The sequence below is a fragment of the Chionomys nivalis genome, chromosome 4 (assembly GCF_950005125.1).
Source record: "Chionomys nivalis chromosome 4, mChiNiv1.1, whole genome shotgun sequence".
Taxonomy (NCBI): domain Eukaryota; kingdom Metazoa; phylum Chordata; class Mammalia; order Rodentia; family Cricetidae; genus Chionomys; species Chionomys nivalis.
In genome coordinates, this window is record NC_080089.1 from 106,493,720 (window position 1) to 106,507,663 (window position 13,944).

Genomic DNA, 13,944 nt, shown 5'->3' on the forward strand with positions numbered 1-13,944 from the left:
GACGTGGCAGCAGGAACAGCTGAGAGCTCATATCTTTTCCCCCGCTCCCCGAGACAGGGTTTCTCTATGTAGCTTTGGAGCTTGTGCTGGAACTCACTCTGTAGTCCAGACTGGCCTCGAACTCACAGAGATCCGCCTGCTTTTGCCTCCTGAGTGCTGGGATTAAAGGTGAGTGCCAGCACTGTCAGGCCAAGAGCTCACATCTTGATTCCTCTCCAGTAACAAGAGGCAGAGATCTAATGTAAAACTTCTGAACCCTCAAAGCCTTCCCGCAGTGATACACTTCCTCCAGCAAAGCTACACTGCCTGATCCTCTCCAAACAGCCACTAACTGGGGACCAAGGATTCAAATGCTTGACATTTACATGGGACATCTCATTCAAATCATATCTCTCAAAGATTGTTTTTGCTATAGGTTCATTTGATTTTTCCCTTATATTCATGAAAATATTTGTAAATTGTCCAATATACTTTTGTTTTAAACCAAAACAAATAAAAATTTTACTTCTAACACTTAAAATTAAGCCAGGAGAGGTAGGTCTGATTCAATTGGTTAAGTGCTTGCTGTGCAAACTTGAGGACCTGAATTTGAACCCTAGCACCCAGGTTAAAAACAAAACAAAACAAAACTGGATGTGGCAATGGACAAGTTGCAATCCTAGTCCTTGGGGCCACAGCTGGCAGATCCCTAGGGCTTACTGGCCAGCTAGCCAAGCTGAATTGGGGAGTTCCAAGCTCAGGAAGAGACCCTGCCTCAAAATCCAAGGTGGGAAGCAATTGAGAAAGATGCCCAGTGTTGCTGTGGAATAATACTTCTGTTTACTGTGAAGATGTGTTGCTCTCATAGTTAATAGAAAGCTGATTGGCTGATGGCTAGGCAGGATTTTTCGGGGCAGAGAGAATACTGGGAGAAGGGTGACACCCAGAGTGAGCAGGATAGGAAGTATGTACATGAGGAAAATGAACCTTGGGGCAGCACACAGATGAACAGAAATGGGTTCATTTAAGTTGTAAGAGCTAGCAAATAAAAGAACCTAAGCTATCAGCCAAGCATTTAGAATTAATTTTAAGTCTATGTATGGTTATTTGGGGAGTGGCTGGCGGGACAGAACTGATCAGTTGGTCTAGACAGAAAAGGCCACCTACAAATGGCACCCAACGTGGGGGTACCTCCATCCACATAAGACTGGAAAAAGCTTTAAAAAGTTTCTAAACACACAAAAGCAGAGCCAAACAAGGCTTCCTGGTCTTGTGTCTCATGCAAGCTGCAGTACAGAGAGGCATCTCCTGGCAGCTGCCTGCAGGATGGAGCCACTGCCAACTGCCATGCACTAATGCTGTACACTAAGCTGAGCAGTGCCAGCAGCTGAAAGCAGTTTAAGATTTGTCTCATGCAATCAGAGAACAATGCTCAGTAAACACAGATTCGCCTACACAACGCCAACCCCTGGCCTCTATACACAGGAATAGACATACACAATCAGGAAAAGGCAAGAGTATTAGGAGTGTTCTTTTTATTTTTCTTTGGTTTCTTAACACAAAAGACATGCGTTCTATAAATAAAAATTTCCTGTGAAACAGCTGTGGGTGAAGAGGGACAGGACTCCTATTATTTCCATCTTTATGCTCCACCAGGAAGCTGGTCTTCAGCTCTCTTCTGCTTGTGATCTTTGACGAAACTCAGAAGAACCATGCATGGGAAACGAGAAAGGACAGTGGCCAACCCTGTGTCCACCAGGCATGCTTGACCTCTCCCCTTGTTACAGCCTTTCCACCATGTCCTTTGCTGATGTCCGTTTTCCCATGATCCTACTGTTCTAATGCTAAAGAGCCAGCCCAGCCACCTGCCCTCAGACTGGGATGTGTGGAAATGCTCCTGTTTGCTCAAGTGTGCTCAGAGTCCACGTTAAACACTGACTTGACCTTTCTCCACCTAGGAGGTGGGAGTGGACTCAGGACGGTTAATCCAACAGCAGCAGACGGGGGAAGATGATGTGTCGTCTCCAGGGATGCTGTCTGCATGTGAGCTCACTGACCAGTTCTCAGCACCTTCACAGTCAAGGCTGTGTGGTCCATTCACAGAAGAAAGGACTTAAGATGAGCACAGACACACCCCTGCTGACAGGGCCAACAGAAGACAGAGACCCGTAGCCCCCTCAGACTCTATTTCAGCAGGCAAACTGAGGGGCGGGAAGAAATGCTGGCATTCCACTGGGAGCCTAGTGAAACGTGTATCAGTTATCAGACTGTTCAGTCTTTAAACATAAAAACATGATTTTCAAGTGCTTATAGCAGAGGCCCAGCTCTTAAGTCGCAGGGAACAAAAGTCCTTCCTCCTGAATCCATGGCAATTGCACACACTGGTAAACTGGACCGTCTGGGGTAAGGGATGCTTCACATTGTGCCTTCGGGACTGGCTTCTAGGCTGCCCCAGGCAGGCAGCAATGGGCAAGAAACCAATCAGGTGGAGAGTGGGACCCTTAGGCCCAGTTTGGGGCTAAAAGTAATTGTACCCTTCTAGTCTCTACTGGAAGAACTTTAGAAAAGCAGATTTTGGCAGCAGCAGTTGAAGGCCAGCCCCACTGCCCAGTGCACTGGTAATAGAAAAACCTCCTCTCTGGGCCCTTCTGTGCTACCGTAAGGTCCCATCCAGAGGAGGGAGGAGCATGGAGTCTCTTCACGAGGTCGTCTGCCAAGATCAGAGGAAGACATATAAAATATCTTCTTTGCAGCAGCAAAAGACTTTTTTTTTTAGTCTTTAGGTCTTTATATCATAAAGCCAGCATTGCTTGAATGTAGAGGCCCACCTTGCTGGTCAGTCTGCTAAAGGATGGGGGGAAGGTGCCCCCCACCCCAGGGCAGGCAAGTGGATGGAAAAGCAGGGCAATGGCAGGGCACACAAGTCACCTGACCACGGTAGTCCATGGCTGGTAGGAGAAAGCCCCTGGTTAGGTCTGAGAGGTACAAATAGCCAATGTGCCTCAGAAACATCAGACGAGTTATTCAAAGACAGTTGATGGGTAAGTGCGGATCTGGCCAGATAGGCTATTTCCTGCTGGCCAAAGAGGGAAGGAATGGATGTGGGAGTGGGGATCTGAAGGAGCGCTGGGTGGCAGTGGAAATAATCACAGGGGTGCCTGGAGTCTCCAGCGAACCCTGGAGCTCCTGTAGAGATGGGTGGCAGTAATGCAGCCAGATCCCTAAGCCTCTGACACTGGGTGAGCACCTTGTCAAGGTCCAGTCAGGAATGTCCTGACTTTAGACACAGCGGGGGCTCAGAGGGAACCCCAACTGCTTTAGGAGGGCTCGGGACCCTGGGACCCGAATGTGGGAGTGGACCCCACTGCTGCCATCTTGATGGTTTTCCATTTTAATGTATAATTGCTTTTAGTATCTTTTGTTTTCTTTTTGTGAAAAATGTTCTCTTACGAAAGTCTTTTCCTTCCAGCTTCTCTCGAGTATTTTTGGTTTCCATTTCTTCCTCCGGTTTCTTTCAAGCATCTCTATTCCCCTCCTGGTTCTCTGGGACAAGCAAAGAAAGACCTCACTGAGTTCCCAAAACATCAGGCACCGGGAAGACTTCTGCCTCCTTGCTTGCTGAGACAGGGACGACATCCCCTGAGCCCCACGACTGAAGGGGGAAGGAAGAGCGTGTGCGCACACAGCATGCTGCTGTAGCTGCCCCGTCACCGGCAGTCACAACACCAGGGCGTCCTTCCTCTCCCAGCCTTACCCTGGTTACCAATGGGCTTGAACACTGCTGCTTCCGATGGCAAGTTGGCCACAATATGGCTGCAGACAAGCAGGTGAGGAGGAGTCGGCTGGAAGGCCACCTGCATGGGGGCACTCACAGCACTGTGGCAAGTGGGAGCTGGGCCAGCACTGTAGCTGTGTACACTGGCCTTGGGTGGAACCTGTGTACACACAGACCAGCAAAGCACTTCCGTGTCACTGGCTGTGGGACTCAGAGGGGCTTCTGTCCTGTGCTGTGCATCTTGATAACCTAAGGTCACAAGGCAGCACACAGTAAGGGAGGACGTAAGCACCTGGAGACACTGTCCCTCTGGCAGGCTTGCATTTTATCCCATCTTCTGGTCCAACACTGCCTCTTCTGAGAGGACTTTCCCCTGGAAGGAAACGCCTATGCTTGTACCAGATCCCTAACCCACCACATCCCACCCTCTCCTAGATGGTGAGAAGAGGGATGCAGCCCACACCAACCCCTCCCTCATGGCACGCCATGGGGGCCATAAATGTCCAGCGGTCCGTCTCTGGGTCATACATCTCCACCGAGCTTAGGTTTGACTGTCCATCATAACCGCCCACTGCATAGAGGCGCCCGCAGCTGGCCACGAGGGAGACCCGACTCCGGCGCGTGTGCATAGGTACTATGAGGCACCACTGGTCTGCCACAGAGCTATACATCTCGGCAATACTGAGGAAGCCAGAGCCATCATAGCCCCCGCACACAAACATCTTGCTTCCCAGGGAGGCGGCGCCATGTCGGCAGCGCTTGTTGAGCATGCTGGCTGCTGGGTGCCAGGTGGCCGTGTGGTGGTTGTAGTGTTCCACCTGCAGAGAGAGAAGTGCGGGGATGAGACGGTCAGAGGAAAGGCCTGGTCCATGGGGTGGCCCTGCAAGACTCAGAAACCCACATGGTGCTAGACTGTGGGAGACCAGGGAGAGGGAGCTCAATTGACATGTGCCCTAGCTCTGATGCCACCTCTTCAGAGTTGTGTACCTGCCTGCTGACACCTTATACTGAGCTGAAGCCTTCTGGGCGTGTGCAAGGAAATGAAGGAAAGACTGGGCCTCTTCTAGGCGATGACAGAGCTGGAAGGAGAGTATTACTGTCTCCTGGGACTGCCCCAAGCACTTCTGAGTCGGAACCGCTACTGCATGGCTGCCGAGCCTTTTAAAAGAATAAGTGTCCAGAAGAACACGATTGATGGCATTAACTTCCGGCATATGACTGAGCTCACTTTGGTAGACCTTTCAAAAGGCTTTCCAGCATGTCATGAACACCCAAATGGGGCAAGTTCAAGATGACTACACACAACACTTCCTTGTGTGCATGGGCTCTCTAGAAGTGAGTTCTAGATGATGCAGGCGACACCCTGGACCTTCAGGAGATAACCTGTGTGCAGCAATGGCAGGATTCAAGCTCTTTTGTTTGGGTGGTGCTGGGAATTGAGCCCAGGGTCTTGTGCATGCTAGACAAGCAGTATATAACTGGGCTATGCCCCCAGCCTAGAAGAGATTTTGGGGAAAAAAAAAAAAACAACCCAAGGCTGGAAGAAGTCTCCCTGGAGGGGCCAGACTCACAGTGCTGAAGATCTGCAAACCATCATGGCCACCTGACACATATATCCTGCCCTCGAAGATTGTAACCCCAGCTGCGCTGCGGTTTGAGCTCATTGGAGTCACCACCGTCCACCTGCAGAAGACAGCAGAAACAGGAGGGGGGATGAGAGTCAGTGTTCATGGCCTTCCCAGACAGCTTAGCCAGGCCCAGGTGGCTGTCTCTATGCCGACCATGTCCTGATCATCTCACCCAAGCCAGTCACCATGGGCAGGCAAAACCAGAACATTTCAAACAAGGCCCACACACACATTTGCAATGGCTCTGCATCTCTGGGTCTTGTTAATAGGACATCGAGCCACCTAGTTACTCTGCTTATAAAACCCAAGTGCTCGCTTGGTTTCTCCTCCCTCTCTTAGCATCTGTATTTTTTTTCTGTAACTTACATGTTTTACCTACATATATGTCTGTGTGAGGGCGTCAGAGCCCTGGAACTGGAGTCACAGAAGCTGTGAGCTGCCACGTGGATACTGGGAATTGAACAGAAGAGCAGCCATTGCTCTTAACCGCTGAACCATCTTTCCAGCCCCAGAGATGATCTACTTATTTATTTAATTTCTGAGACATGGTTTCTCTGTGCAGCCCTGGCCATCCTGGAACTCACTCTGTAGACCAGGCTCGCCTCGAACTCAGAGATCTGACTGCCTCTGCCTCCCAAGTGCTGGGATTAAAGGTGTGTGCCATCATCACAGGACACATATGGATGTTATGTATATGTATTTATTTATTTGTTGGCAGAGTCTCACTACTTCTAGGACTCTCTATTTGGACCAGGCTGGTCTTGAACTCAGAGATCCACCTGCCTCCTGAGTACTGCAACTAAAGGCATGTGCCACACCTCTCTTGGCATTCTTGTGGTCCACAAGTACTTACTGGTTTACTTCCTAGTACTTGTTCCAGCTCCTACTACCACTTACCCAGCTCTGCCTCCCACCTGGAGCAGTCATGGGCCTCCTTAGATGTGGCCTTGCTTTCAGGCCATCTTTACCCCAATCCCACATTGTCAGTGGAACTGAATTGCTCTTCCAGTAGCTGCACCACGTCCCTGAAGTGACAAGTACCTCGGTGTGATTTGTTTTTTTTTTTTTTGAGACAAGGTCTCACTCTGTAGATCAGGCTGGTGATGTGGGATTCCTCTCTGTATTAGTTGCGAATGTGTCTTATTATCATTGGTTAATAAAGAAGTTGCTTTGGCCTATGGCAGGGCAGAATATAGGTAGGAGGGAAAACTAAACTGAAAGAAGGGGAAAAAAGGTGGAGTCAGAGACGCCATGTAGCTGCTGAAGGAGAAAGATGCCAGCACCTTAAGGTAAGCCACAGCCTTGTGGTGAAACACAGATTAATAGAAGCCGGTTAATTTAAGATATAAGAGCTAGCTAGGAATATGTCAGAGCTGTTAGCCAAACAGTGTTGTAATTAACATGGTTTTTGTGTGATTACTTGGGTTTGGGTGACCAGAAAACAAAAGTGCAGTCTCTGGGGCAATCCTCCTGCCTTAGCTCTTGAGTGCTGAGATTGCAGGATGAACTTCCAGACCTGGCTCTTGGTGTGCTTCTTTCCCATGTTGGTTTCTCTGTCTTCTAGCTTTGCCCACAGCACACAGTGAGGACTTTCTTATTTGAACCCCTCCCTGCCTGCTGTCCCCTTGTCTGGAATAAGCATTTACCACTGTTTAACCTCTGCAAAAAAAAAAAATCTGTGTGTGCATGTGCTTATATGTGTGAGCTCACATACAAGTGTGACTGTGCACATGGAAGCCAGAGGAATCTTGGGTATTATCTCCAGGACCATACCTTATTTTTTGAGACAGGGCATCTCATTGGCCTGGAACTCATCTATTAGGCTAGACTGACTGGCCAGAAGCCCTGAAGAATCCTCCTGTCTCCACCTCTTCTCCTAGGATTCTAAGTATCAGCCACCATGCCTGGCATTGTTATGTGGGTTCTGGAGATTGAACTCATGCTTGCTAGGTGAATTCTTTATAAACTCAGTCATCTCCCAGCCTCACAATCTATCCGTTATGAGTCTCACCTTGCACCCCTGCCCTAGAGAGAGAAGTGCTCACCACTCTGGGCCAAGAGCTCCAGACATAGGCCTCCAGGGCAAGCTGAGCATAACACACTTATGGCCTGCCAAACTGAGCACTAGGGAGGACCAGCCTCTTTTCTACCTGTTAATAACCAGGCAGTCAAGGGTTAGGTAACAGAATGTCATCTTTAGAACATCATGGGTCCTTTCAGCCTATTTGTTGACATTCTGTCACCTAAGATGGGAGGAACCGAACCTTAGGATGAGGACCCCGGCCTAGCAGTGCCAGTGAGTCCTAGTGTCCCACAAAGACTGCAGTGGTCGCACAGAACCCAGTTTAGACAGGCTCCTCACTGACAGCTTTTCTAGAACTCCACAATGTCACATACATGACAGGACGACAAAAACGACGAGGAGCAGATGTCAACGTTCCCCAAGCTTTCTGGCCATACATTTTATTTCTTTCAAACAGGTCTCCCTGCCTTGGGATGTGCTGTCCAGCTACTTCTTAGCCACGCTGCTTGCACTTACATTACAATGGACTGATTTAGCGAAGAGATACAGACCAATAAATGTTTCTAATGGGTGCATATAGCCTTGAGCTCCTGAGGGCTGGAATTATAGGCATGAACCACCATGCCTGGATTTAGTTCCTTTGAAATTTAACCAAAAGATTCATTTAACCAAGGATTTTATTTTTTTGTTTTTGAGACAAGGTCTCACTTTGTAGCCCTGGCTGGCTTAGAATATACTATGTAGATCAGGTTGGTTTTGAACTCACAGAGATGTCCTTGCCTCTGCTTCCAAGTGAAAGGATTAAAGGCCTGCACCACCATGACTGGTCTTTAACCAAAGATATTTAAATCTATATATGCCAGTGTTGTTACTTCCTACTCAGAAGCTTTAAGCTAGGTGCCACAGCATGACTCTGTGGCTGAGGTGAGCTATTAGAGTCTTTGAGTTTAAGACCTCTTCCCCACAAAGCAAAGCAAAACTACACAAAAGGTGTCGGGGGGGGGGTAATCTAGCAAGCATAAAGTCAGGTTGTGGGAAACAGTTTAGCTGCGTATAATGGTTTATGTCTGTAATCCCAGCACTCAGGAGGATTGCTGAGAGTTTAAGGCCAGCTTAGGCTACATTATGAAGCTCCATCTCAGAAAAACCAACACAAACACACACACACACACACACACACTCAGCTTAAAGATCATGCCGCAGTTCTAATTTTCATGTGGTGAAGTTGCCCTTACTTGTCCGTCTCAGGTGAGTAAGTCTCCACAGAGTTGAGGGAAGAATTGCCATCATAGCCTCCACAGACGTAAATCTGTCCGTCCAGCACGACTGTCCCCATGGCACTGAAACAGACAGAATGGTCACCCCAGAAGTCTGTCATACCCACCAAGAAGTTAACCAGCCAGCAGCCTCTTTCTAGAATAGACCCAACCCCAGGGACACAACCAGCTAGGGCAGAACACCAGGAAGCTGTTCAGTGGTTCCTCTGCCTGTGCTGGCTCCCAGTCGGTCTTCGGCTCAGTGGCAGTTCATGCCCTCTAGGCCTTCAGTTCCTGATCTGCCTGAAACTCTCATCTCACTGGAGGAGGGTTTAATTTACTTTTTTGTTGTTGTTGTTTATGTGGCGGAGGATGGCTCTGAATTCCTAATCCTTTTGCCTCTACTTCCTAACTGCTGAGATTACAGGTGTGTATCATCACTGCTGAGATTACAGGTGTGTATCGTCACTGCTAAGATTACAGGTGTGTATCGTCACTGCTGAGATTACAGGTGTGTATCGTCACTGCTGAGATTACAGGTGTGTATCGTCACTGCTGAGATTACAGGTGTGTATCGTCACTGCTGAGATTACAGGTGTGTATCATCACAACCAGCCTGACTTACTCAAAAATATTTCTAGGGCTGGTGAGATGGCTCAGAGTTAAGAGCACTGGCTGCTCTTTCAGAGGACTGGGTTCAATTTCCAGCATCCACAAGATGGCTTACAACCATTTAGAACTCTAGTTCCAGGCAAAACACCCATGCACATAAAAATAAACAAAAAAATTAAAAATTGTATTGCCATTATTAGTGTCTGTGTGCCTGTGTGCCAGCACACATGCATCCCATGGCATGCGTGTAGAGGTCAGAGGAAAACATTTGAGAACTTGCTCTCTCCTTCCATTGTGGGTTCTTAGGACTGAACTCAAACCATCAGGACTATACAGTAAGCACTTTTACTCACTGAGCAAACTCAGGGCCTTAGCTTAATCTAATTTGGCCTAATCATACTCAAGGAAGGGCCCACACGCTTCAGAATTACTGTCTCCTAACCAACCCATGCCCCGGGAGTGGCTTCTTTATTAGGACATATGTCACATGCATTCATTCACCAGATTTTCATCAGCCATGTGCAAGGCCTGCTGCTCAAGATACGAGCTTATGAGCAGAGATAGGGAATGGGCATGGTGGTGCACATGTGCGGTCCCCGTCTGAGGAGGCTGAGGCAGGGAGAGCTCACGTTAGAGGCCAGCCTGGGCTACAAAAACAAGAATCTATTTTTAAGAAAATCAAACAAAAAAAGAGTAAGTGAACAGGCAAAGTTCCTGATCACAGGCACTTATGTGTCACCACGAGGTGCTAGGACGCTCTCCGTCAACTCTTAATGCACAGGGAGCCTTTGGAACACAGGAAAAGGTCTTTATTGTGACTTCAGTAGTGATGTGCGGTATCTTCTACACAACAGGTCTGAGCCCCATGTGATTGTGTGTTCCCTCTGACCTCCTTAGTGTTTACACATGTTCCTACAACACACGGCCCCACAGAGTCCCTCCTTAGTGTTTACACGTGCTCCTACCACACATGGCCCCGCAGAGTCCCTCCGCACAGCCCCTCCTTAGTCTTGGTGGGTGAGCCGCTAGCTTCTGTTTGGTGTGTACTTACTGCATGTGCTACCCTTACCATAGCCTTCAAGGGAGCACCACTGTGATGGCCGGCTGGCTGGACAGCTTGGAGAAGACATGCCCGAGAGCTAAACAATACAAGTCTAGAGTTCCCTGTTCTACACATGGGTTTCCCTAAAATCCTGATTATCCAAGGCTCTAGATCATAATTTAACCTTCCATCCTACGTAATTAAGCCTTATGCAAAATTAAGCAAAAATGCCAAGCCGCCAGGCTCAATGGTTTCACATCTGACACTACAGAAGACTAAAAATGAAGCTGGGGTTGAACAGGAAAGAGAAAAATACGAGATAACTGCCACTTTCCAAGTATACATAGCAAATCAAACTATAGTAACAGACCCCCTGAACCTGCCCGAAGGGGAGAGGGCCTTGTTTCAGGCAAGGTCAGTAAGAAGATGACAAATTTACTAGGCATAAATCCCTTTCTAGAAAGGACACAAAATACACATGAAGTAATTACATTTCCTTTTTCTTGGTAGTACTGGGGATTGAACCTAGGGCCTCGCTCTTGCTAGGACAAGCATCCGACCACTGAGCTACAGTCTTAGTCCCAAACACAAGGTAACTAAGTCAGGAGTTGAGGAACGATATGGGGGTGAATCAGGAGGTCCCAAACTATAAGCAACAATCAAATGAGAATTAACGACAAACGCTGAGAGAAGGGGAAGTAGCCGACCAGAGTGGGCTGGGGCGATATGGTACAAGAACCCGGAAGAAGGCTCCTGGCCCACAAGACAAGATGGAAAGAGGACGGAAAGGAAGCTGCCACTCACTGGCAGGATGGAGAGCTATGTGGGATGTTAGAAGAGACGTGACTAAGACCATTTTAAGGTAACCTGCAATTTCAAAGAGACAAATGGAACTGGGCCCTTCCTGCTAATACCAGGGCATTAACCACAGCGAAGGAGAGGAATACCCAAAGGGTTTTCCTTCTCAAACCCTCTGACATCAAAGTAAGAAAGTCTCAGAGTATACACACAAGGAAAGCCAACTGGCCTTGCTTGTGCTTGGGGATATGGGAAATGAGTCCCTTGATCACAACAAGCTGCAAAATGTTCAAGAGGTGAGGGGGAGGGGACACAGCAAGGTGTGGAGGGAAGGAAGCGAGAACTCAGAGTGCATCCTTGGAAGAAGTACATCTCATGCACACACTGTTTCTTCTAAAAGGAATGTGCAGAGACCCTCCGTGACTCTGGTCTGCTTGCTGCAGAGCACATCCCTCTGGCTCATGGTCTCATGCTAACACTGCTGAATGAGGAATGTACGCTTCCCTTTACGCGGCAAAGCCCTCCACACTAACGACTTTACGCGGCAAAGCCCTCCACACTAACGACTTCCTCGCCACACAATACCATCACTTGGCCTCTTTCCCCCCTTTCCCAGTCACGTGATCTTCTAAGTAATGACACAGAAGTATGGAAAAGAGAATGGGTTTGTGAGGCAAAAGTTAGATCACAGAATTATACAGAAAGACCACTGAAGAGCAACCTATCCTTTTAAAACTGCACACAATTCTCCTTCCTAAAATTGGGCCATGTCATAGACACTCAAAATGCAGGCTAATCTATTCTGGTGAAACATGCAAGGGCCTTGAGCTTCTTTCCCTCTCAGTCCCTATGAGGAGAGCCGAAAGAGTAACATTTGTAACTGACAGGGCAGTGTGGAGGAAGCTGTCTAAGGACGCCCTTGTAGCACGGGCCCCTACCAGTGCAGCACACGCCTGACGTAAGGAATGACGCTGTCTGTCATCTCTGCACTGAGAAGATTAAACACAGGCACTACCATGATGTCCTCCAATCATACTTCTCATTCTGGAAATGTGAGCAGGCAAGGGGTGGAGGATATGAAGAGCTAGACCATGTTTGATGATGTGCAAGTTCACTCTACCTTGCAGATACACGTGCTCACATCTGGAGAACGTGTGTGACACTGCCTAGTTCGTACACTTCCCGGGCAGCGCGCACGTAAGTACAGAAGGAGAGCACAGAGAATACGCTTTGGGGTTTCTACTACTAATGAGGTTAAATCTCCTTATCCTTCAGGTTTCAACTTTAATCCCACCTCTTCCCTGAGATCTTCCAGATGGTCCAGTCCAGTTTCTCGCCCTCCTGGAATCTTCCAGAACACACATTTCCAGTCCTTAGCTGGCACTTATATAACAACACAACTTCCACATGTCCGTGTCTTGGCTCCCCAAGTTCCTCAAAGGACAAGGCAGGTATTTTAAGTTTAAGCAGGTGGGGGCTTGCTCCCAGGAGGTGCTGGCAGTGGCTGGCCTGGCAGCAGGATTTCCCCAGGCCAAAACTTGCATTTACTTTATTATGTGCCCCTACATGGGGCTCCCCAGATGCTCAGTGTGCGTGTTCAGCCTGCACGTGGCTTCCAGAATACCTTCGCTTGCTATTCATGCTCCCCACTCTGGTCCATGTGTCCGTCTCAGGATTGTAGGCCTCCACAGTGCTTAGCCGCAGCTGACCGTCATATCCCCCGATAGCATAGAGAAGCCCGTTCACCACAGCCACACCCACACGGCTGCGGGCTGTGGTCATGGGATGGCACTTTTCCCAGCGGTTGGCGATGGGGTCGAACACTTCCACCACATTCAGGGAGTCACCTGCATAAAAATTTGCTACTCAAATTAAAACAAATGAGACTACTTGTTTAGATCACAGCTACTGGGTATTGAATATATGGGTATCTGACTGGGTTCTATTATATCTTCCCATGAATTACTCAGAGCAACTGGGCCCACTACAGACTAAAGATTTTAGAATCAAATGGGAAACATTTGCTCTTCAGTAGTTTTCATTATAATCATTATAATCAGGTAAGCCTTTTGCTGAAATTGACAGTAAAGGCAAATGCATGGGATATTTGCCTGATGCAGGAAGCATGCTAGAGCGAAGGACATGCGAGGGTCCTAATGCTAACTGTCACTTACTCTAACGACCAGACAGCCGCTCTGTGTCCTCGTCATGTTTTGATTTTTGTTTTTTTTTTTTTAAAGATTTATTTATTATGTATACAACATTCCTTCCATGTATGCTTGCATGCCAGAAGAGGGCGCCAGATCTCATTATAGGTGGCTGTGAGCCACCACGTGGTTGCTGGGAATTGAACTCAGGACCTCTGGAAGAGCCGTCAGTGCTCTTAACCTCTGAGCCATCCCTCCAGCTCCCCCCATCATGTTTTGAATGTGAACTTTATTTATTTATTTTTTTTAAAAATTTATTTATTATTATGTGTACAATGTTCTGTCTGTGTGTATGCCTGCTGGCCAGAAGAGGGCACCAGACCTCATAACAGATGGTTGTGAGCCACCATGTGGTTGCTGGGATTTAAACTCAGGACCTTTGGAAGAGCAGACAGTGCTCTTAACCACCGAGCCATCTCTCCAGCCCTTGAATGTGAACTTTAAAGCTAACAGCGTTGCCATGAGGATTAAATGACATAATGGATGTGGCACCCAACGTGGCTCTAGAACATACTTAGAACTCAGTAAGGTAGTCATGGAGACCAGGAATGATAATTTGCACCCTCCTGCTCTCCTCAGATGATGATCAGCAACTCACAGGATCCTCCTTCCTGGTGGCCTGGG

The 13,944-nt window shown here is 48.1% G+C and overlaps 1 protein-coding gene across 2 annotated transcripts in view; it reads right to left on the minus strand.

Moving 5' to 3' along the window:
- Nucleotides 1-1,497: 1,497 nt before the first annotated feature.
- Nucleotides 1,498-13,944, minus strand: part of Klhl18 (kelch like family member 18) — a 74,510-nt gene continuing 62,063 nt past the window's right edge. The window contains exons 7-10 of one of the 2 annotated variants that reach the window (XM_057767225.1): nt 12,738-12,960; nt 8,641-8,745; nt 5,326-5,437; nt 1,498-4,572 (exon numbers count right to left, since the gene is read on the minus strand). In XM_057767225.1, the coding sequence (XP_057623208.1) occupies nt 4,186-4,572; nt 5,326-5,437; nt 8,641-8,745; nt 12,738-12,960 (827 nt within the window). In that variant the 3' untranslated portion in view covers nt 1,498-4,185. Of the gene's footprint in view, nt 4,573-5,325; nt 5,438-8,640; nt 8,746-12,737; nt 12,976-13,944 lie in introns of both variants that reach the window. The other variant, XM_057767224.1, reaches the window with a different exon arrangement.